Source organism: Grus americana, chromosome 5, assembly GCF_028858705.1.
Source record: "Grus americana isolate bGruAme1 chromosome 5, bGruAme1.mat, whole genome shotgun sequence".
Classification (NCBI taxonomy): domain Eukaryota; kingdom Metazoa; phylum Chordata; class Aves; order Gruiformes; family Gruidae; genus Grus; species Grus americana.
This window is the reverse complement of record NC_072856.1, coordinates 45303563-45324741: the sequence shown is the minus strand read 5'-3', so window position 1 is coordinate 45324741 and position 21179 is coordinate 45303563. Positions and strand designations below refer to the sequence as shown.

At 54.2% G+C, this 21179-nt stretch overlaps 1 protein-coding gene across 1 annotated transcript; it reads right to left on the bottom strand.

Moving 5' to 3' along the window:
- Positions 1 to 605: 605 nt before the first annotated feature.
- Positions 606 to 6541, bottom strand: BATF (basic leucine zipper ATF-like transcription factor). The gene is made up of 3 exons (XM_054827948.1): positions 5864 to 6541; positions 3946 to 4050; positions 606 to 1187 (listed from the first exon to the last, which is right to left on the bottom strand). The coding sequence occupies exons 1-3, from the start codon at positions 5927 to 5929 to the stop codon at positions 981 to 983; spliced, it is 378 nt and encodes a 125-aa protein (XP_054683923.1). The 5' UTR covers positions 5930 to 6541; the 3' UTR covers positions 606 to 980.
- Positions 6542 to 21179: the final 14638 nt, after the last annotated feature.

The window sequence follows — 21179 nt, the reverse complement described above, 5'->3', positions numbered from 1 at the left end:
CTGCTAGGTCCTGCTTCCCCTGTGCACCCCAGCACAGCATCACCACCGCCCTCCTGCTGCAATTCTCCTTCCCAGCTGTGCTGCTGGTCAAGTTGAGGCTCCACCAGCTCACCAAGACCTACAGGTGAGGTGACACGGTATGGCAGTGCACCTCCACACATGCAAGGGGAGCATGTGAAGGTCTAGCCATTGGCAGCAGGGAGCTGAGGGGGGTCAGCAGGGAAGAGACTTGTGATGCTTCTTGGCACGTCAGACTCATTAGGTGCCTCCTTGCTGCAGGGCTGGACCTGGCTATCTCATCCCAGGGACCCCATCACCCCACAAACCATTGTTCCTCAGCCTGCGCAGCCCACACACATGGGCCCCCCCTTCTAAATGTGGGGCTCCAGCTGCTGGCCCTGGATTAGACACCAGCACACGCAGGGCTGTTCCCTGGACTCCGGACTCCAAGCTCTCCCTCCTGCTGCCTGCGTCCTCATTGTGTCATGCTGGGCCTTTAGGAGTGGCTCAGGTCCTATTTTGGAAACAAAGAGTTAAGCATTTTCAATCTTTATTTTAAAAAAATAAACCAGTTTTGCCCTGGTACTCTGTGGCCCCCAACCGTCCCCCCCGCCCCTGCTTCTGTTCCTCTCCCTGGAGCTCCGGCTGTCGTGCACCGCAGCCAGCCGCTCGCATAGAGGCTGCTGGTGCCGCATGCTCCTGCGAGCATCCCCAAGCAAGCACCAGGGAAGGGGGTTGGTGTCCTTTTGCAAATGCCTCCTCTTCCCAGGATCCAAGCTGGAAACTGCCCGAAGATGCCTCCTGGTGGCTCTGCCATTTCTGTACAGGGAGCAAGTCTCAGGCAAGTCACTCAGAGTACACACTTTGAGAAGGGGTGTCCGTCCGTCCGTCCGTCCCTCTCCCTTGGATGGAAAAGTGAGCCCCACGAAGTTGCTTCTTGCTGTCGGTGGAGCCGGCAGGCTGCCGTCCCGCTTGGTGGCTCAGTGCTGGAAGCGTGGGGAGCTGATGTGGGGCTGGTGGAAGGAGTGTGTGGCGTAAAGCACTTCTGGAGGTGGCGGAGGGGACGTCAGGATGGAGCAGAGTGGTTCGTGGGAGTTCAGCATTGAGGCAAAGTGCTTCATCTCCTCTGTCAGCTGCTTGATCTCCCGGCGCAGGGCAGCGTTCTGCCTCTCCAAGTCTTCGCTCTCCTGAGGAGACAAAACCACAGGGGCTTCCTCAGCGCAGGAGCCACAGGGATGAGCCAGGGACATGGGGGTCGCGGTCCCACGCCTCTCTGCCCCACAGAGTTTCCAGAATGACATGTTTCCGGTAAATTTGGCACAGAACCATGCCTGGGCAAACCCCCCTCCCCCAGCCGGCCGGGCCAGGCGCGGGTGCGATGCTGATGGCCTCAGCCACGCTCCCCGGCCCCGGCTTACGAGAAGTGACGGTGGTGTGCTCCCGCCCAGGCTTTCTCGCTCCCTCTCACGCACACACATGCCGCCCGGCCGCTTCCCGGGCCACCCGGCCGAGGGGGAGGGCGCTCTGAATAACCGCCGTCTTTAACCAGAAAACCACCTGCCACAGGAAACCTGTCATTGCCCTGGAAAGAAAAGACTCACTGCTTCCTGCTAGCAGCCGGGGAAACCAGCAGCACTGTGGGGAGGAGGGGGAGACACTTGAGTCAGAAGAAAAGAGAAACTGAGGCCTCAGAAGAACTGAATTAATACTGTTATTAATGAGAATAACAACAAAGGGGTTAATAATGATGCTCAGCCTTGTCTCAGTGATCCTGAGAGCATCGCAGCCTTTTCTACCTCTACTGCTGCCAAAGTGCAACCAGCTCCAGGCTGGAGCATCCCAGGCACCAACTGACCGTGGGACCAGAGAAGGGAGGGAGGATGCGGCGGCAGGCTCTGCAAACTCAGCCGAGACAGCTAAAGCGGCCCCAGCACTCTGAGGCCCTGGAAAGCTGCACCACCACCTCAGCAAAGCAAACCTGTCACCCCTCTGCTTGCCCCTCCGCTGCCACACTGACTTCTGACGGTTGCCGCTCTCTGCGCACAGGCTGAAACGCGCCCAGCAGTTACGGCGGCTGTCACAGGAGGAGCTTGCACAGCAAACGAGCATCTCTCAGATGTGACTAAATGCTTTGGAAATCATAGCTGACGTCGAACTCAGGAGCTGATGGGAATCACCCAGGGGTTGGGAGCCCCAGCCTCCCCATGACTCATTCCCCTCAAAACACAAGCTACAAAGTCCTGGGGCAGATGAAGCTGCTGGCTCCTTTCATACCACCGTAGCTCAAGCTAAGCCATGCTCTTCTGGGCAGAACTGCATCAGAGAGGCAAAGTCCGATGCAAAGCCGACCAAAGGCAAAGAGCACTCCTTTGAATGAACTCAGGAGTAGCAGGGGGTCGCTGTCCACCAGGAATTGGAAAACCGTTAGCAAAAATTCACCATCCATCCTCTACTTTCCTCCCTGCATTTCTCCAGCTGTCTGCTAGGGTCCTGTCTGTCTGAACCAAACTGGGCTTAGCCCTGCCCCCCCACTCCCATCCCCATGGGAAGACAAGGAGTGTGTGCTATCAATGCTAGCTGAGCAGTAGTAATCTTTCAAGCAAGTGGTTTGTCATCTGCTCTAAGAAAAGCAGCCCAATTCTTCTTGGTGCACAGCTAGGCAGGATTTTCCTGGGGGAGGATCAGAGCCCATATCCACCTCTAGGATTACCTTGGAGAGAGCACCGACCCCAAGGAAAGGGTGTCTCTTCACCCTTCTCGGGCACAGTTGCCCAGAGCCATCGCTGCTGATAAACATAATGCACTCAGCCTAGAGCCATGTCAGCTCTAGAGGGATTGTCAGCTACTGAGAAAAGAGTGAAATCTCTGTCTTGAACCCAGCTCCAACCATGGGCAGAGAACACTATGTAAGGAGGAAAGTTCAGGACTGGCTTCTCAAGAATTCTTCCCAAAAATGGAGATCTGGGGGAATATGAAGACCACTATGTCAAAGGATGGTTTTTTGAACATGAGCCCGACTACCACTTTTCAAAGGGGAGCCAAGCCCAGCGCAGGCACAAAGACGGTCTCTTCTCACTGCAGGCTGTGTGTTCTGCATCCTGCCCACCAGTGGCCCAAAACACATGGGACTGCGCTTACCAATGTGCAAAATGCAAAGAAGCCCAGTACCTGCGCTCCGACACTGACCACACACTCCTGCCCAAACACACACAGCCAGAAGTGACCATCCCTCCTGAAAAGCAGGTGCCTAATTCTTCACACTGGGAAGAGACGCAGGGGTGCTCACAGTGCCACAGGAGGAGAGTGGGACAGTGAGGTGAAACCAAAGGAGGGAAAATCTATGCTACACAACGGGAAAAGCCTCCAGGTACTGTACAGTGTTCAGAAGTAGAAATGGATACAAGCGCTACCATGAAGACATTTAAAAATATTAGAAAAGTATTAATATGTATTTATCTATGCTGCATAGCGTCTCAGGGAACAGATCAGAGGAGATGGCCCATTCGGCTCCACATTGCACCATCATCCAGACCAATGAATACAAAGTGCTACCATCAGTGCTCAGAAAAGCATCCTTGCACACGCTGTTGCACCATTGTGTAAGAGATGGCATGAAGCACAAACCAGGGGAGAGCCAGCCCAGGCAAGCCTGTGCTTTCAAAGAGCTTCTGACTGAGTTAGTCAAAAGAAGTTAGGAAAGGAAATCGGTAATGTCAGACTGAGAGATAAAGATGGATTCAAAACTAGCTGCAAAACTAATTGCTTCAGTAGCAGTCGTCCTGGGCTGTGTGCTCTCGCTGCGAGCGCTGACTCCTACATCCTGCCCTGGCCTCACTTTTCCTGTCCTGCCTCAACTGAGCATCTTCGCTCTGAATCCCCAGGGGAAAAGCACATTGTCCCCTACGTGAGCCCTCAGCAGGGATGGGGAAGGGTGGGAGTGCTCACCAAGTGCAGCGTGTCTGCTTTCTGGGTCTGCCTCAGGCGGCTCTTCTGGGCAGCGATGCGATTCTTCTCCCTCCTTTGGACTTTTCTCATGTCATCAGAAGAGTCCTAGAGAAACAAGGCATGGAAATGACTGGGGCGTCTCCTCCCTCACCCTGCTCCTGCAGGGCAGTAGGTGGGAAGGAAACACAGCAGATAACTGATGCACAGGACATGGGATACACACCCTCAGCACCAGGATAAAGCCATACCCCAGGGATGTGTGATGCTTCTGGCATCCCTGTTGCCAGGAGGGGCAAGTCTGATACCCTTGGGCATCCCGGCACAGCTGGGAAATGACCGCTCTCCCTTCATCAAGACACAGGTCTGGGATATGGATGGAGGAACCAGAGTAAGGACATCTCACCAAACAGAGACAACTTGAATTCCTCGTACAGAAATTCCCCATCTTTCTGTGGGGATACGGCACTGCAGACATTCCAGCTCCTTGGCTAAACTATCTTTCCAGAGATTCAGCTTGTGTTTTCTTCTTTTCATCCCTGTACATCCTACCTCCTCTCCATCACCTTTCTCCTGGCTTTATTTGTTGCAGACCCTTACAGTGCAATGTGGCCCCTGCTTTGTTTAACTGGACAGACTCAGAGCTTTTGGGTTTTTCCCCAGATCTCATTTGCTGCAGCTCTCTGATCTCTGTGCTTGCTTTTTTCTGGGGTCCCTTGGTAGCAATGCCTGCAATGCTGACTGCAACACTCCCAAGCCTCTTGTGCAGAGGAGAGCACAGGTCTCCAGACTCCAGGTCACGAGTTTCATACAGCAGCCATTCTCTGCTGAGATCTGGTCCTGCTGCTGCCTTCTGACAGTTGAAACCGTCACACAGACTCTTTCATCTTCTATTTTCATATTGCACTGCCTCTACTGTGGACTCTCTAACATTCACACCACCACTTCTCCACAGGACTACAAGACTCAGCCACAAAAGTTATCTTCCCAGCCCATCAGTCTGTCCACATCCTCTCTCCCCTCCACCCCACCCAAGATCTTTTCTTTTCTTTGAACTTAACCGTTTGATCCTTGCCTTCAACACCCTACAAATGTCTCAGATACAGCAGGTCCCACATCCTGCACCAAGTCCAGTCCCTATCCTTTGGCAACCCCTGTGCTTTATCCCCTTCTCTACCAGGATGCCTCCCCATCTCTCGTTGCAAGCCCAAAATCATCTGCCCTGATCATCCCCAAGATTTCTGAGCAAAGTTTCAGGTACTTGCCATTGTTGCCAGCCCTAGAGAAATGGCAAATGACAGATATAATAAAGCTCAGCCAGAAAAGGCAGTGGAAAGACCTTGGACTCATGTCGGTATCTGCCAGCAAAAGACCTACCATTAAGGTACTTGATGCAACAAAACAAAATCCTTCTGTCAAGCATTACTGACATGAAAAACCTCAGAGGCTAAACTGAAGAGAAAGCAGACCCAAAGTGGCAGGGCTTTTCTGGCTCCCGAGTGCTGCCCATGGCAGTGGGAAGCAGGCAGGCTGCTCCTGAGCCGCCCCGGTGCATGGTGAGGAGGTGCATGCTCAGGCTCCTCGCCAGAGCACCGACTCTCACGCCGAAGCTTCCTGCCTGCCCGGTGTGTATCCCAGGGCCCACTGTGCCCGGGGGTCCCAGCTCCCAGTTGCCCCTGGCATAGCCCCAGGTAACCAGGCATCCTCCCTCCACCCATACCCGGCTCGGTGGCTGGGGCTTCTGCCGGGGCTCTCAGCTCAGCCTTGCATCCCTCTCCCCACAGCCGTTCCTAGAAAGCCCGGCCATACTGTGCTGTGAAAATGCCAGCAGTGGGTGCCACCCTTCCTCCTGCCTGCCCATGGCCCACCACCCCGGAGGACTCTCCAGCCGGGGAGAGCTGGGGACGGGTCCCCGCTTTACCTGCTTGCTGGGAGGGGGAGACTGGCTGAAGCTGCTGGAGTCGCTGCTGTCGGAGCTGTGGGGCATGGCTCCCGTCTCTGGCTTTCAGGGCCTCTTCAGCTTCCTTTGCACTCTTGGTGTGCTTGCCTTCTGTCTTGCTTCCCTTCCCTCTCCCCTGTCCTCCTCTGTGCTGCCTGAGATGGCCCTTGGCTCGCCAGCTCTCGCCCGTCCCAGAGGCACGCTGTCCTCCTGCCACTTTCTCTGCCTCTCCTCTCGGAGCCTCTGCACCTTCCCTTTAGGTCTCGGCCTCCTGTGGTTTCTCAGAACCTCGGGGATGTAAGCTGAAAGTCACGTGGCCGGAAACTTTAAGACGAAGAAGAAAAGCTACAGAAGAAGAAAAAAGAAAAAAAAAAAAAGAAGAAGAAGAAGAAGAAAAAAAAAGCACATCTGGGAAAAATGAGCTTCAAAATAGCCTAAAAAACCCCCGAAAAACACCTTCAGGCGGTTCAAAAACAGCGAGATGGGTTTTCTCCGAGACAAACAGCAGAGATGGAAAGGAAGAAAAGCCCCGGCTCTGGCTGTGAAACCTGGACCTGAAAAGGAGGGCAGTGCGGAGGAGGTGCTGCTGGGAGCCCCAGAAATTCCGGGGCACCGCGTGCCATGCCAGCCCTGCACGGGCAGGAGGTCAGTCCAGCCCCAGCAGCCTCCGCCACCCCAGCCCAGCTGGGGAAATTCCCAGGCAGCCACCCACCTCTCCACAACCCACCCACCCCCTCCCACCACCCCCGACACCATGACGTGAGTCCTGGGGAGGGGACGGGTACCCTCAGCAGGTGCCACGTAAACACTGTTTGTGCAGATGACTTGTATGTGTACAATGAAGCACCAGTCCCACCTAAGAAGAAAGGCTCAGGATCATAGAACATTTGGACTGGTTTTGGTAGGAATGGTATTTTCTATAAGGCAAAGTTCTTTAGCACTTTAAAATTCATTAATACCTCACCGCTGGCCCATAAGGTGAATATCAACCCTGGCACACAAATGAAAGTGCTGTAAACGTAATCGTCTATGGACCCAGAAGCTAAACCTGAGAGCTAATTCCCACTCCACACCATGGTATAAGCTTGGCTGCTCCCCAGGGGATGTGAGACTGTCATGCAGGGGTCCTGGCTCCCTGCCTGCTCCCCTCCAGCCCCCTCTCACCACAGCTGCCAGTAGAAGATGTGGGACAGGACTATGGCAAGACAGGAGCATTATGGCACATTGGAAGTTGTTTCCTTGCTATTCTCCCTCTGCCAGCGCCCAGCTTGGGCATGGCCCATGCAGATGGCAGCAAGGAGAAGCTTCTTTGCATCCCCTTGTTTCTCTGCTGGTCTGTGCTGTGTGGGATGTGGGACTACTTCCATCCTTAGTACAAGCCTCAGTAGACTGAAGATGTGCAAGCAGCCCCTGGGACAGCAGCGCTTCAGGAGTGCCCTCAGGATACCCCATGCTAGTGGCTCTGGAGGTGACGGTGCAGGAGCAGGGAGTGCAGAAGCAGAAGCCATTTGCTTTCTGATCTGCTTATGTCACCAGAGTTAGCGGGATGAACCGGGGCCACGTGCCAACAAGCTCTCCATCCACAGACAGGAGCACACGTCTTCGGAGCAGCTAAGTTCTCGCATGTGCTGTGAAGAGCAGACACAGAAACAGGCATGAACCCATCCATAGTAACCCACTCCTGTGGAAAGCAGCAATTCCCAGTTCCCACTTACTGATTTTCATTGCATATTGGTGTTCTGGTTGAGTTTCTCTTGCCTCAAGCAGGAGCAGCAAGTCTCAGCAGCAGGGCATCAGCAAGGGCACTTGAGATGTAGATGTCAATAGGGCAAATGTCTTCGCAGCTTTAGGTTTGCAGCTGCATTGCAGCACAGAAAGCACGTACGCAGAGCAGCACACACTTGGAGCACAGTGCAGACTTACGTGGGCATCGCTGGCATTTCTTCCCAGCCCCGCTGCTCATGGAGCCAACACAGGGCAAACACAGCCAAAAGCAAGAACCACGTGGGGCTGGCTGTGGGCTGGGCAGCTCAGGTAAATCGTCTGGCCAAGCTCCAGTAGCAAAACTGCTCCATTTTGGTCCATTTCCCTCTTTAGAAACATCTTGTGGTGCTGGCCCTATCACCTGAACATTTCACTGCCTTGAGTGTATTTTTTCTCCCAATTAGGATCCTCCACACTTTCAAACGTGGCTGTGAGGGTTTGTTTGCTCAGCATGAGCCACCCTGAGGGACCCACTGTCCTGGCGGCGCAGTCCCTCTGTAGCAGGCAGGGCTCCTCTGGCGCACCCAGCTCCAGGAACGGAGCAGCCAAAGGCACCAGTGAGAGGAGGGGCTCGCAGGGTGTTGAGTTCAGGCCTCCCAAGGCAGCAGCTAGCAGCACAACCATTGAAGCATCCATTCGCTCGCTGCACCACTACACTTCCTCTGAACTCTGCAACCCTGCGTGGCACTTCCTTTCCAGGAAGCATGACGCTGGATTCCCACTCTCCTGAGGAAACCCATGCTCCTCTGCCGGCGAGTGGGTCTCAGAAACCTCCTGACTCACCCTGCTCTACAAGCTGCTGTTGCTCAGGGCAGGACAGAGGGAGCTCCTTCCTCAGGGAAAAATATCCTTGTTCCACTAGTGGGCAAATAAGCTGAATTCCCTCCTTTTGTATCTAGCGAGGCAGCGGCTGAAGGGAGGTGATCAGGAAGGTGGCAGGTGTGTTGGTAGGAGGCATGCAGGGAAGCTGGGTGTCCTAGCAGGAGCTGGACGGTCAGCGCAAAACTGGCCAGAACATGGCTACAGCAAAGGCTATTTGTTGATCCACAGGAGGAAAGTTTTGAGCTGCACCCTGGTTTGCCCAGAGCTGGGCTTTTATTAACAGCTGATGAAGAAATCTCAGGAGAGACAAATATCGCGGGAGACAATTTGGACACTTGGTCTTGCTGAGTGGGAGTAAGAGAGCATCCCTCTTCCCTCCTTGCCCAAACACACTCCTTGCCCTCAAGCTGGCTACGATGCTAATGGATTCCTGTCACTTATGAGCAATGAGTAAGTGTGCTGTAAATGAGACAGTGTCTCCTGGCAGAAAGGTGGGCAGAGCCTTCACAGCGCTCCCCTGGGCTGGGCAGGACCCATGTTGCCTCCTTGCAGGCAATACTCCATGCCATTCCTCCAGAGAGACCGGTGATCCCCTGACCCAGAACAGCAGAAACCACCAGTGTGGCTCCACCAGCATCTGCTCATGGTTCTTCAGGTGCTGCCCTGGGCACCTGCTGCAGGTACAACACGGGGAGCTGATCTCCTGCTGTCCCTCCCCAGGCTCTCCCTCTCCCCTGCTATCAGGAAGAGCCTCAGGAACCAGCCTCCTAATCTCCATGCTTGATTTAGGTGACTAAATTTACACTGTGAATAACATCCCCACTCTTTTTCTCTAGGATCATTGAAGTTTCTTGATCTTAATTACAGTAGCTGTGAAATCGCTGTTGGTGGCACTGAATGAACTTATGAGTGTTAGGTTACTGCCATACCAGTAGCTTGATGGAGCAGGGACATTTCCAGGGGTTTTTAGGGGAAGGATAGAGCCATCCAGTTCTGCGTTTGACCCTTCTGAATAACCGCGGGCACTGCTGAAGGGCGTCCTGTTCTCTCCAGGACACTGACTGCAGGGATTCTAGAGGCTGGGCTTAGTGTGATCCCGACTGCCAGAGAAATGGTTTGAAAACAGCAAGATGCAGTTCAGCAAGAACAAATGCAAATGTAAAGCAAAATGAGATGTAGGTAAAAGAACTGGGGAATAACCGACTGGTCAGCAGAATGGCAGGGAAAAATCTGGGGGTTGCAGAGCACTGTAAACTGAAGCTTCGCCAGCAGCGCGGAGGTGTCACAAAGGGGCTGGGTATCGGCCTGGGGTGCTGGGTGCAAGGCAGAGGAGATGGCTGTCCCGCGCTGCCTGTGCAGGGCCAGGACCCATTCAGAGTCCCAGGTCCAGAAGTGGAAAAGTCCGGAAGAAAACAATACAAAGCCCGGAAAGGTCCCTATGTCTCACCTGTGCAAACAGCTTCCTCAGCACAGGTAGTTGCTAGAGTTTCCTTGTAAACCTGCTGCTCCAGCCCTCTCACCTGCTGCAGGCTTATGGCAGCAACATTCAGAACTGCATCTCACCCCATCCATCTCACTCATCTTGTTTGCATGACCATTCAGTGCATAGTGCTATTTAAAAATCCAACCTAGAGCAGCTACCAACTTCAGCCTCCTGTAAACCACCGAGGTTGTTTCTGCTTCACATGTAGCATTTTATGCAAATAATTTCTTACAATATTTGGACAATTGCAACAATTTGCATATCATTCCCCACATGAGTTTGTAGACTTTTGTGTGGGATTCGGTGCTGATAAGAGATGTTAAGTGAATGGTGGCGTTGAACAAGTCCTTGCTCTCTACCAGACAAGTTTGTGCCATGTCCCACTCTGTCAGCGCACGTTGGTCCTGTTTGCGACGTGGGCAGCTTCCGCAGCTGGCAGGATGGCTTATCTTCATCACCAGGGCTATTTCATCTTGGCTGAGCTGAGTGAGTGTGAGAGCAAGGTTGTGGCAGGAGAGCTCAAGCATAGTCCCACCAAATTCAGCCCACCTAGCAGAAAGCAAACGCCCATCACACCATCATTTCCAGTCCTTACTGGGCACAACCTGCCAATGTACAGGAAAGAGGTACTTTACACCCCAAATGTCTGATAAATGACAAGGGCTGTAAGTCAAGCACACAAAAGTATGGAAATCCCAGAATTAGCTCCCTTCAGTATGCTGCATTTACACCCTTGTGCCGTGTAACATGCTGTGCTCTGTAACTGCCTGATCCACAAAGGTTTCTTCCCTGGGATGGCTGCGGTACCTTCATCGATGTCCTGTAGTCAGAGCCTGCTCTGACATCCTGCTTTTCCATTTCTTCAGGGACTCTCTAGTGCTTATCACCCAGCACGGAGTGAGTGCTTCAGGGCAATTAATGAAGCCATTTGCTCAGCCACCTTTTCAGGTGCAGGGGTGGAGTTATCCTTATTTAACAGTTGCAAAACAAGAGACAAAGAGAGATTTAGGTCATATGTGCTTGTTCATTTTGGACACACAATTTGAACCGACTAGGATCTAATTTTTCAGTGGTTTAGCTCTATATAGTGCTTTATTTAACCAAACCCAGCTCCTGATGTCTGTGACTGCAGCTGCAAAATTTTAGCACTTCTGTAAATCAGCCCCGGCAAATGAGGAAGATGTGGCTGCTCCTGTGAAAGCTCTTGCTTATGCGGCTCACCGACTCAGAGTAACTTCGAGGCAGGGGCAGACACAGACCCAGCTCTCCAAGGAGGCACCAAGTGTCTACCCAGGACACAGTCCTTTTTTTCTGCATTCCCTTGCTCCACCAACTGGATAGGAGTTTCCCAGCCCTGCTAAGAAAGGAGGTAGCTTAGCTGACCAGCTCATTGTTCCCTCCGGCAACCCAGGGCAAAATGCAGGAGGTGATCATATGCACAGGACAGCTGAAGCTAGATTGCCCAGGCAAACCCATTTCTGGCAATTTCTAGCTCTTCAGTACTTGGCTTTGCCACTTTTAGGTTGGGTTTGTTTGGTTTTTTAATGTCATTAGTAATGCTTTTTATGTCTATGTTTTAAAAGAAGGAAACTATAGAATGGAAATGCCAAATGTACTAGCTTTCCAGATGTGGACATAGAGCTCCAGGTAGCGGGGGTCTGTCTGACCCCCCTGGAGGGGGAGAACAAGCCTGGCCAGAGCCTCCCAGCTGAAGGGTCAGCAGGAGGTTGTCAGGGTCTGACCTCCAACACATACCGGAGTTTCAGTCTCAAGACACAGATAATTAGAGTTTACCCCAGGCTATTGAAGGGATGAACCACAGTCTCCTTCTGTCCTGTACATATCGACTGGTTGGGTAATTAGTTGAGCAACCTCTAATCTGTTCCTGGCAAGGACTTGCAGCTCATGAGCAAGTACTCAGATGTGCACTTACATGACTCCCCAGGTCAGCAGATGCCAAATCCTGGTAGAGTACATCCATTTAAGGCCAAACTTTCTCTCACTGCTGTCTTCACAGGCCCTGTCTAACTTCTGGGATCTGGTCAGAAACAGACCAGACCACCCAGCCACACTGGATACATACATGCTTGGGGCATCGAAGAGGCTCGGCTGCCAGACATCCCCCCAGTCAACCAGGGCTTCTTTGCTTCCGCCGCCTGGGGCTGAGCCCACCGGTTGAACTATCCAAGCGCATGGACGGGGCGTGCAGAGGGTGCAGATGTTGTCTGACGGTTTGACTCATCTCGGTGGCAGTCTCGTTCGGTGATGATGGGGAAGGCCCAAAGAGGAAGGGCAGTGACCCGTTTAACCAGAAGGGCTGATCCACCCAGGGGTAGACTTACCGGTGCTGGTAAGGGGCCATTGCCCCAGCTTCCAGTGTGCAGATTTCCAGGCTACACAAGGGCAGGAGATACGCGTGGCTGTCCAGCCCTGCCACTATGGCAGCAGGACCCAACCTTGAGCTTCTGCGAGTGCTGCAGCAAATCCAACCATAGCAATCAAGCAGCAAAAATTGTGCTCCCAGGGGATGACCACAGCCTCATGGGGCATTTCATGTTCACTGGGCATTGGTTGCAGCCATGCCCCATGGCATGGGGGTGGAGGGTGAATGCATTACTTCTCTCTTAAATTAATACATGACTCTGGAGTGTATTACGTGGCTGCTCCATGACTCCATTCAGAGGAAAATGTTCCTCAACACCACCCATCACATAAGATATGTTCAAGCCTCCCAAGGATTGAGTACAGCTTATTTAGGGCATGTTCTTGCAACTAGACTCCGAGACACCCATCTCAGCAGGAGATGACTGTGAACAGCATTCATGCTAGTACTGTACTCCCACCCCAATGAGATCTGCTTCACTTTTGGCTCAGAGTGGTGTATACACTGGTTCTCCTTTCCCCCTCATCCCATTTGGTGGGAACAAGTGCTTCCCAAACCCTTTGGCTCATGCAGCGTGGGTGGAGGAGGTGTTCAGTACAAGTGGCTGCGCCGATGGGTGCACATGCAGTCAGCTTGTGCCTGGGGCATGTGTGGCACTTGTACAAGCTGTGCTGGAGCACAGCGTGTCGGAGGTGGCACGAGGGAGGACAGGCAGCGTGGCTGTGAAGGAGAGGGCAAGGGGACCTGTGCAGAAGGTAGACTTGGCGCCCGTGCAAGTAGTGCTGATCGGCAGTACCACACTAGCAGAGTTATCAAAACACGTACAAATGCATATAAGCCCCATCTGCCCAGGCGCTGCGCTGGCACACCCACCGGCTGGCACACACAGCGCTCGCCTCCTGGCAGCTCTCTGGGAGACAGCCCATCCCAGAGCGGGCTGCTGGGGGAGATGATGGCAGAGATAAGCCCCTGCCCTGCACGTGGTCTGTGCCCTGGAGCCCCGGAGCCTCCAGCCTGCTCAGTGCTCCTCAACATCTTTTTGAGAGAAACATGAGGAGCTCTCGGTGGCACATTGTCCCCCACAGTGCTTTGGAGGTGGGACGAGGGAGAAGTGCTGCACCTGAGCTGTGCCAGCAGTGCTGCTGCAAGACCCTGGCTTGAAGAGCCAGTCCCCCTGCCATCCCTAACAACTGCCAACACTGGCTTTAAAGCCCTTCCTGCCCTTCTTTACCTGAACCCCAAAGTAGGTGTCTGAGAAGCATGCCATCTTCTGCCTTTTTTAAGCAAAACTTTCTGCCTTGAGTTTTGGGTATCCTTGTTTTTCATATCAATACCTGATCCCTTGTGAGCCCTCTGAAAGTATTGGCCAACAGGGCATCTTGTCCACCTGCACAAACCAGTTTGCTGGCTCTGTGAGAAGTGTGTCAATTTACCAGTTTGAAATGAGTTGTCTTTCCATCTCTTTGAACATCTTGTGAGGGGGTGACCAAAGGAACAGACTTATCTTTAAGCCAGGCATTGCTCTGCACATCTTCATCACGTGGCATTTCACTAGTTTCTGCTCTAAACTAGTGAGACTTTTAGTCTCCGCATAGGGAAATTTTCCTGCAGCCCTAATTTTGGTCAGCACCCATCTTTGGATGTCTCCTGTTTTCACAGTGGGGAGACCAGAAGCCCACAGCTGCCTACAATGGCATTACGGTTATAAAGGATGGATGTACTCTTCTTCATCCCATTCCTCATGCAGCCTTCCTTCTTTCCCCAGTGCTGCACAGTGAGTGGGACCCACCAGGTAGCTCTACGCTGGATTTGGAGCACAGCCTTGAGTGCATTGGCACTCTCATCTAAACTGCCTAGGTGCCAGCTGGCGCTTAGGTGTGCTCCAGAGCTTGGCTGGGAGAAATGCTGAGGTGCTGCTACCCCAGCATACGAACCCAGGCGTTGAGCAGCCCCTGCCCTTACAGCCCTGGCGGGTGGTTGCTATCAGGTGAAAAAATATTCCCCAAAGCTCTGCCTGAATGAGACTCCATGTCACACGCAGGGTGGCTCAGCAGGGTACACTGGCAGCTTGCATTGCTCCTAAAACTTGTCCACGTGAGCCAGCAACCTACAGGTGTCCTATGGGCAGCAGAGCAGATGCCTGCAGCCACATTTAAGTCAATTCTGCACCTCTCCCTCGCAGACACAGCAAACACCTTGTGCCTGCACCCAGGGGAGTTTGTTTAAACCAGTGAATTTAGTTTTGCCAGCCTGTTATGCTGGCATTGTGGTGTGCCATCATCCTGCCCGGTCACACAGCAGTGCCAGCATGCACCAGCACCTTGACTAGCTTAGCCACTCATCCATCACCAGCTGGCTGGAGCTGGTGAATGAATCAGGTCACTTTGCTTACAGGGAAGGTCTGCACAGAAGAAAAGGGATGCCTCACTCGGCAAACACCTACGTAATGCAGCAGTGACTCTGCCTGGCACCCACAGAGTTTGCCTCTATTGCAGAAGCTGGTAGCCCACATACTGAAAGTCAGTTGCCAATACCCACATTTTAGCTCTAGCACAAACCCCCTCTGGCTAACTGTCTGGTTACCAGGTGTTCAGCATCACCTTGCAATGAGCTGTCAGTAGCCATTTTATCCTGAATCAGAAACTATGTGTTAGCTTGCCTAAAGGCTCCACTGGATTTGGGAGCCCAAAGCCTTGTTGCCCACTTTCTCCTGATGGCCCCTGGCCATTTCAGCACAAGCAAGTGTCCAACAAATCCAACCAGCCCAGACGATGCTGCTGGAATTGGGGCCATGGCAAAGCAGCGGCAGGAACTGCAGTGTCAGGAGCCAGGACTTCCCCTCACGGCGCCACAGATGACAACTCAGCAAGTTCATTCTGCAGAAACTAGATAACATCAGCACAAGGTGGTGGTTACTGGCAAAGGATCCTGTTCCTGAAGCTTCATCTGAGACGTGACAGGCTGCAGTGAAACCTCACTGTCACACAGACCCAAACCCTGCTTTTGCTGAGACCCACGCGGCCTTCTGGAAGTAGCTTCTTGCTGGTATTTCCTAGGAACTCCAGCTTGCAGTGCTGGGAGCCAGGGCTGGAAAAGCCCTTCAGCTTGCTAATATGGAGCCTTTTTGTCTAGCAGAATCCCTCGAGCTGGACAGGGATGTGGGCCTACCAATGGTGACCCACCTTCTGCCTTGAGTGACAAGAGTTTTTCCTCCTCCCCAGGGGCTGACCTTTCCCCAGACCCCATGGCACCCCACTCAAGCTCTGTGCACAGACAGCTGGGCACAGGGCTGGAGAGAGGAAAGCCATTCCTTTACCGATGGGGAACTGAGAGCCTGTCTGCGTAGAAACACTCAGAATGGCTAAGCTATATTAAACTTGGAAGCGACTGAGGTGCAATAAACCCCTTGGCAGATGCTCTTATTCAGAATTAAAGTGGTCTTGGTACAACTCCCTCCCTCCAGGCAGGCTTTGCTCACAAACAGCTTATCACCACAGGCAGTGATACCCACCGCCCGCTCTGCCAGATGCACCCCCTGGGCTGGAGTCCACTTGAGTAGGTCACTCCATTTAAAAAAGCCAAACCAAAGTAAACCCACTTTAATTCAGCAGCAGGGTATCTGGTGGAGGGTTTTACATCACCACACTAGCCCACTGTTTTAGCTAATTTGGATTAATTTCTTCCTTGCCGTAACAGACAAACCCAAAGGCTCAGTGACGTTAAGCTCTCTCATCCCACAACCGCACATTGCATCTGTAGCCAAGCTCTGACCCAAACTTGGCCCCAGGCAATGCCTGGGCTGCAGAGCCCGGTTTTGACCTGTGCGAGCTGCTCTGTGCCTCCCAGCCAGCCCCAGCCTCAGCTCTAGCCCCAGCTCATCCTCCGCCCTCTCCCCACGTGCGCGCGATGAGGAGCTGAAATGTGCCTGCACTGAGCAGGAGACCCAGCTGTGTGCAGGCAGAGCCACCAAGGCTGCTGCGGGCACCGAGGCTTGGGGAAGCATCGCAGGCACTGGCTGTGCCTGAAATTAAACCCCAGCCGCAGTGGGGGAGCCAACCTGGCAGCCGGCAGCTGCTCCCCGGCCTCTGCTTCAGGGGGTGCAGTAGCAGAGAAAAGGCAAACCTCAGCCATGGCATCCTGGCGGCCCTGCCCAGCGAGAGTCAGGGAGACTTCCTGGCTGCAGGGAAGGGTTTTTTCCTCAGACAGAAAGGGTCAGTGGCAGAGCAGCTGCCAGTGAGCTCTCTACTGGTGGGGCTGGCTACACCTCTGACAGCACCCACCCTGCCTGCCCCCACGTCCCAGCTGGGAGATGCCCCCGGCCACCCCACCAGCCGCACAGTGCCGGGGAGGCTCCTGCCCTTAACCAGGGACAAGTGACCCACCTGGCTCTGCCCCCCGGGGCAGTTTCCCAAGCCCAGCAGGAGCACAGTACCTCCATGGAGGCAGGGGATGCCCATGATCCCATTCCCATGGCTGGTGCCTGCCTCCCACCGGCTTGCCCCTACACTCCAAGTGCCAGCAACCAATGAGCACAAATAAGCAAAAAATGCACAAAGGCACAGGGAGCCAGATGATATTTCCAGGCTCAGGGAAGTGACAGTCAGGTTTTCTCATTTCTCTGCAATCATCCTGGCAGCGCAGGAGGATTCCCCAGCTCAGGTCCTGCTGTCCAGCCGTGGGCCATACTGGTGCCATCGCTGTTCAGCACAGTCTGGTACCCATGGTAATTAAAGCAGTTTCCGTGTCTCTTGGTAAATATCAAGGCTGGGGATTTTTGGGGCTTGTTTTCCAGCAAGTTGAGTAGAAGAACCAATGAGGACAAAGATAAATGAATACCTGTTGCCCTTAGCTCAAAATGAAACAAGAGAGGCAGGTCACTGCCAAAGGTTAGTTAACACCACTTACCGCAGTGTCACAGAGTTGCCCTCGGCCCCTGCTGAGAAGGGCAGAGGAGACAGTTTTTCAAACACAAAGTGAGAATGATACTCTGAAAAACTGCAAAGTAACTGCCTCCAAGTATCCTTTGCCCATGACCGGCCATGGGCCAGCAGGGGCTGGATGCCCTTGCCACATGGACTGGCACCTGCGGGGGGATGGGGTCAGTGGGTGGGGACAGAGTGAGAAGAGGGGGAAAGGAAGGGAACCATGACCAAGCTTTGGGGAGCACAATTGGCTTCTTGACCACTCCAGGATGAGCTGGTTGCAGGGAAGAGGGGTCAGGAGCTGGCAAGATCAGGGACCCTTGTTGGGAAAACAGATTCCTGCTGCCCATAGGCCCTGCCACTTACCAGGGATCCAGTGAGAAGAAGGTAGTCAGGCATGGAGTGTGGAGCCCTCACACCAACCTACGGTAGCTGGGCCCTCAGCCCATCAACCCAGCACTGCCTCAGGCCTGGTGCTTTGGGGAAAAGTGGCACTCACCTCTCGCTGGGGGAGAAAAGGTGAGAGTGGCTTTGCAGAGGGAACTGGGGGGTAGTATGTGAAGGACACCAGGAAGCTGGGACAGGCAATGGAAACGTGATGGGGCTCATCTGCCTAGGCTTCAGGAAAAATGTGGTATCGTGTCCTGGAGAAAGCTCCTGCCTGAATTGGTGAGTGTGGGAAGGAGCACAAGGGTTATGACCTGAATGTGGAGCTCACAAAACAGGAGATGGGTATCTGCTGGAGGGGGCTGCTGGCACCCCGGGAGCTACTGCTGGTGATCCCGGTTATTGAACCACCTCAGGTATCTTGCAAACAGAGGGGCCTGCAGGTGACATGGCTGGGAAGCACCAGAAACGCTGAGCAGGCTCACACCTCTGACAAGAACCATCTGACACCATGGGACAGCACCATGAACCATAGAAGCACAGAAAGGTTTGGGTTGGAAGGGAATGAGACCTTTAAAGGTCATCTAGTCCAACACCCTGCTATTGGTAGAGTCATCTTCCTCTAAAGTCATCCAACCTGACTTTGAACACCTCCAGGGACGGGCCATCCACAACTTTTTTGGGCAACCTGTTCCAGTGTTTCACCGCCCTCATTGTAAAAGGTTTCTTCCTTATGTCCAATCTAAACCTACCCTCTTTCAGTTTAAAACTGTTGCCCCTTGTCCTGTCACTACAGGCCCTGGTAAAAGTTCCGTCTCTAGCTTTCTTATAAGCCCCCTTTAAATATTGCAAGGCTGCAATAAGGTTTCCTCAGAGCCTTCTCTTCTCCAGGCTGAACAATTCCAGCTCTTCCAACCTTTCTCCATAGGAGAGGTGCTCCAGCCCTCTGCCCACTCCTGTGGGCTTCCTCTAGACCCACTCTAAGAAGTCCCTGTTTTGGGTAACAAACCTTGTAACAGGTCTTGTGCTGAGACCTCCAGAGCTGGAGGCAGTGCTCCAGGCGGGCTCTCACAAAGCAGCGGTGCACACAAAGCGGGCGCTCCGGGACAGGCACCCGGACTCCCTGGCACAGGCTGGCAATGGCTGAGCCGGAGAAGGGCCTGCTGGCCGCCGCTCAACCGGGTCCTCCTGCGGTGGCTCTGCCAGGCCCAGCCCAGCCCAGCCCGGCCCCGCTCCCGCCGGCAGGCGGCGCCCCGTGCCCCGTCCCCGCCGGTGCCGCGGCGCGCAGCTCCTCCTGCCGGCGGGCTGGGCTCCCGCCGCCGCCCGCACCGGGTTGGGGGGCCCGCGTCCCCCCCGCCGCCTCCGCCTGCCCCGTGGGAGCAGCCCTGCCCGGGCCCGGAGGGAGGAACGGGGCCGGAGGGCAACGCCGAGCGAGGGTGGTTTAAGGGGGTGCACGCAAGCGGGAAATGGCGAGGCCTCCGGGAAGGACCAGCACGGGAGAGCAGAGGGAAAAGGGATGAGAGAGGTCGGCCGCGGGCGGCTGGCTGTGCCGTGCCCTTCTCTGGCCCGTGAGCACTGCAGCCTACCCGATGGTCTCATGAAAATCCATTTGCAACCGTTCCCGGTGTGAGCAGTAGCGAACTTCAGGCTGGACTAGCCAGTGAATGAGAGACGAGGTCTGTGTGCCCGCAGCTGGAGTGGGGCTGCAAGCCTCAAGGGCTCCTGTGCCTGGTGCCGGCAGCCAGGGAGACTGTCTAAAACCACGGGGAGCCACGGGGTGGGTGGGTGGTGGTGGTGTGCGCACACCCATCAGGACTGGGGGTCAGCCTGACGACTGGCTGGACCGGGGGACACAGGGCTGGCAACAGCCTCGCATCTATCAGTCTGTGGGCTCCAGCAGCGTTGGCACCAAGCCCTGTCCCAGAAGTACGTGATACCATCAGCTCTTCTCTCCTGGTGGCTCACAGTGCCCCCAGCACAGAGTGCGAGGGTTTGGGGTGGCCAGGAGGTGGCTGTCTGGCCTTTCAGAAGTGACCCTTGTGTTTTCCAGGTAAATCCCTATTACCAGCCCTTGCATGAAGAGCACCATGGAACTTGGCTGGGGGGACATTGCCACAGAGAGCAGACCATTGCTCTTTGGGTTTGTGAGCACCATTCTGGCATGGAGCAACATGGGGTGAATGCTGAGATCCTCCAAGGCATAGTCACAGACAGGGGGAGGGGGGGTCTGCATCAGAGCTGTGTGCACACCCCTGGCCCTCTCTCCGTTCCTAAAGAGGGATAGTACCAAAAGAACCCTTAGATAGTTCAAGCTGAGCCCCTGAATGGCTGATGCAGGACTGCAGAGCCTTATGTAATAGCTGGTCTTGTCTCACCTCCTTGTGGGGTGGTCCAATTTCTTGGCTCCTTTTCAATCCTTTAGCTGTTGGCAGTGGCTTCTCCCAGCCCACCCTGGCATGGCAGAGCCATCAGCAGCATCCGAAGAGCCCCACCGCCAGCCACAGCAGATACCCACCGAGCTGTGAGTCAGCCCCGACGCTGCAGCCAGGAAGGACTCCAGGCTGGCCCAGCACTGGAAGCTGGAGGTGGTCTGGCACAGATGCAGTGCCATGGCCCAGGCAGGGTCTCAGGCCTGTCCCTGGCATGTGCCCACTGCTCCTGGCCATGCCCAGGAGATACCACTATAATGCACCAACCAGCCTGAAAGGTGTCCAGAGGACCACCCGTCTTCTGGCAATATTTGTACCACTGCTAAGGGGGGGGGGTCGGAGAGGACACATGCTAGCAGAGTCAGGAAAATCAAACAGCCCATCTCCTACAGGGACCAGGAGGGGTTCGAGTCTAGGGCTGCGCAGAGATGGAGCCTTTTCCATTCAACGCTCACAGGCTGTGGCTTACAGAGCAGAGGCCCAAACTCTGTGCTTTAACTTCGTTGGGTCATAGCCTAACCAAGTCCCCTGAAAAGACATGCCCCAAACGGAGTGGCAATCCCCATGGTACTGACTGGAATGCAGCAAAAGACTGTGTGGTGGATATATGGGAGACTGGGTAAAAACCTATCTGGGCACTGCTGGGGCTCAAATAGCTCCTGCCTTGGCTGGAGTAGCTGAGCATTAAACTGATGTAGATCCATCACTTTTCCACTGCTGCCTTCGCTCACTGCTTCTAGCGAGCTTGGTTTCAAAGGGAATCTTATATTTCTCTTTCCAGCCAGCTGTTTTCATAGCAGGAAGTTTTACTGCAGCGTGGCCATTTGCCAGAGAAGGGCCATCGCTTGCACCCGTGGCACTGCCCATGTTGCTGGAAGGTGTGTGGCAGATGGGTGAGAGTCCTTCCACATGGGGATGAGTGCACAGGCTCTCCAGGTGAGCAAAAAGCATGAGATGTCTGTGGCTGGACCATCTGATGTCCCACAGGGAGCTCCTGCTGACCACCAAAGAGGAAATTGATACTTGCAGGAGCCTGGAAATTCATTACCATGCACACTCTGCAGAGGGAAATAAAGTCCTGAAGAGAGAAGCAGGCCCAGAAAGTACT

Excerpts from the sequence above, each read along its gene's own strand:
- BATF (XM_054827948.1), bottom strand. The coding sequence starts at position 5,929 with ATGCCCCACAGCTCCGACAGCAGCGACTCCAGCAGCTTCAGCCAGTCT. Across the intron at positions 4,051-5,863 it reads CTCCCCCTCCCAGCAAGCAG|GACTCTTCTGATGACATGAG; the intron begins GTAAAGCGGGGA and ends TTGTTTCTCTAG. Across the intron at positions 1,188-3,945 it reads AAGCAGACACGCTGCACTTG|GAGAGCGAAGACTTGGAGAG; the intron begins GTGAGCACTCCC and ends TTGTCTCCTCAG.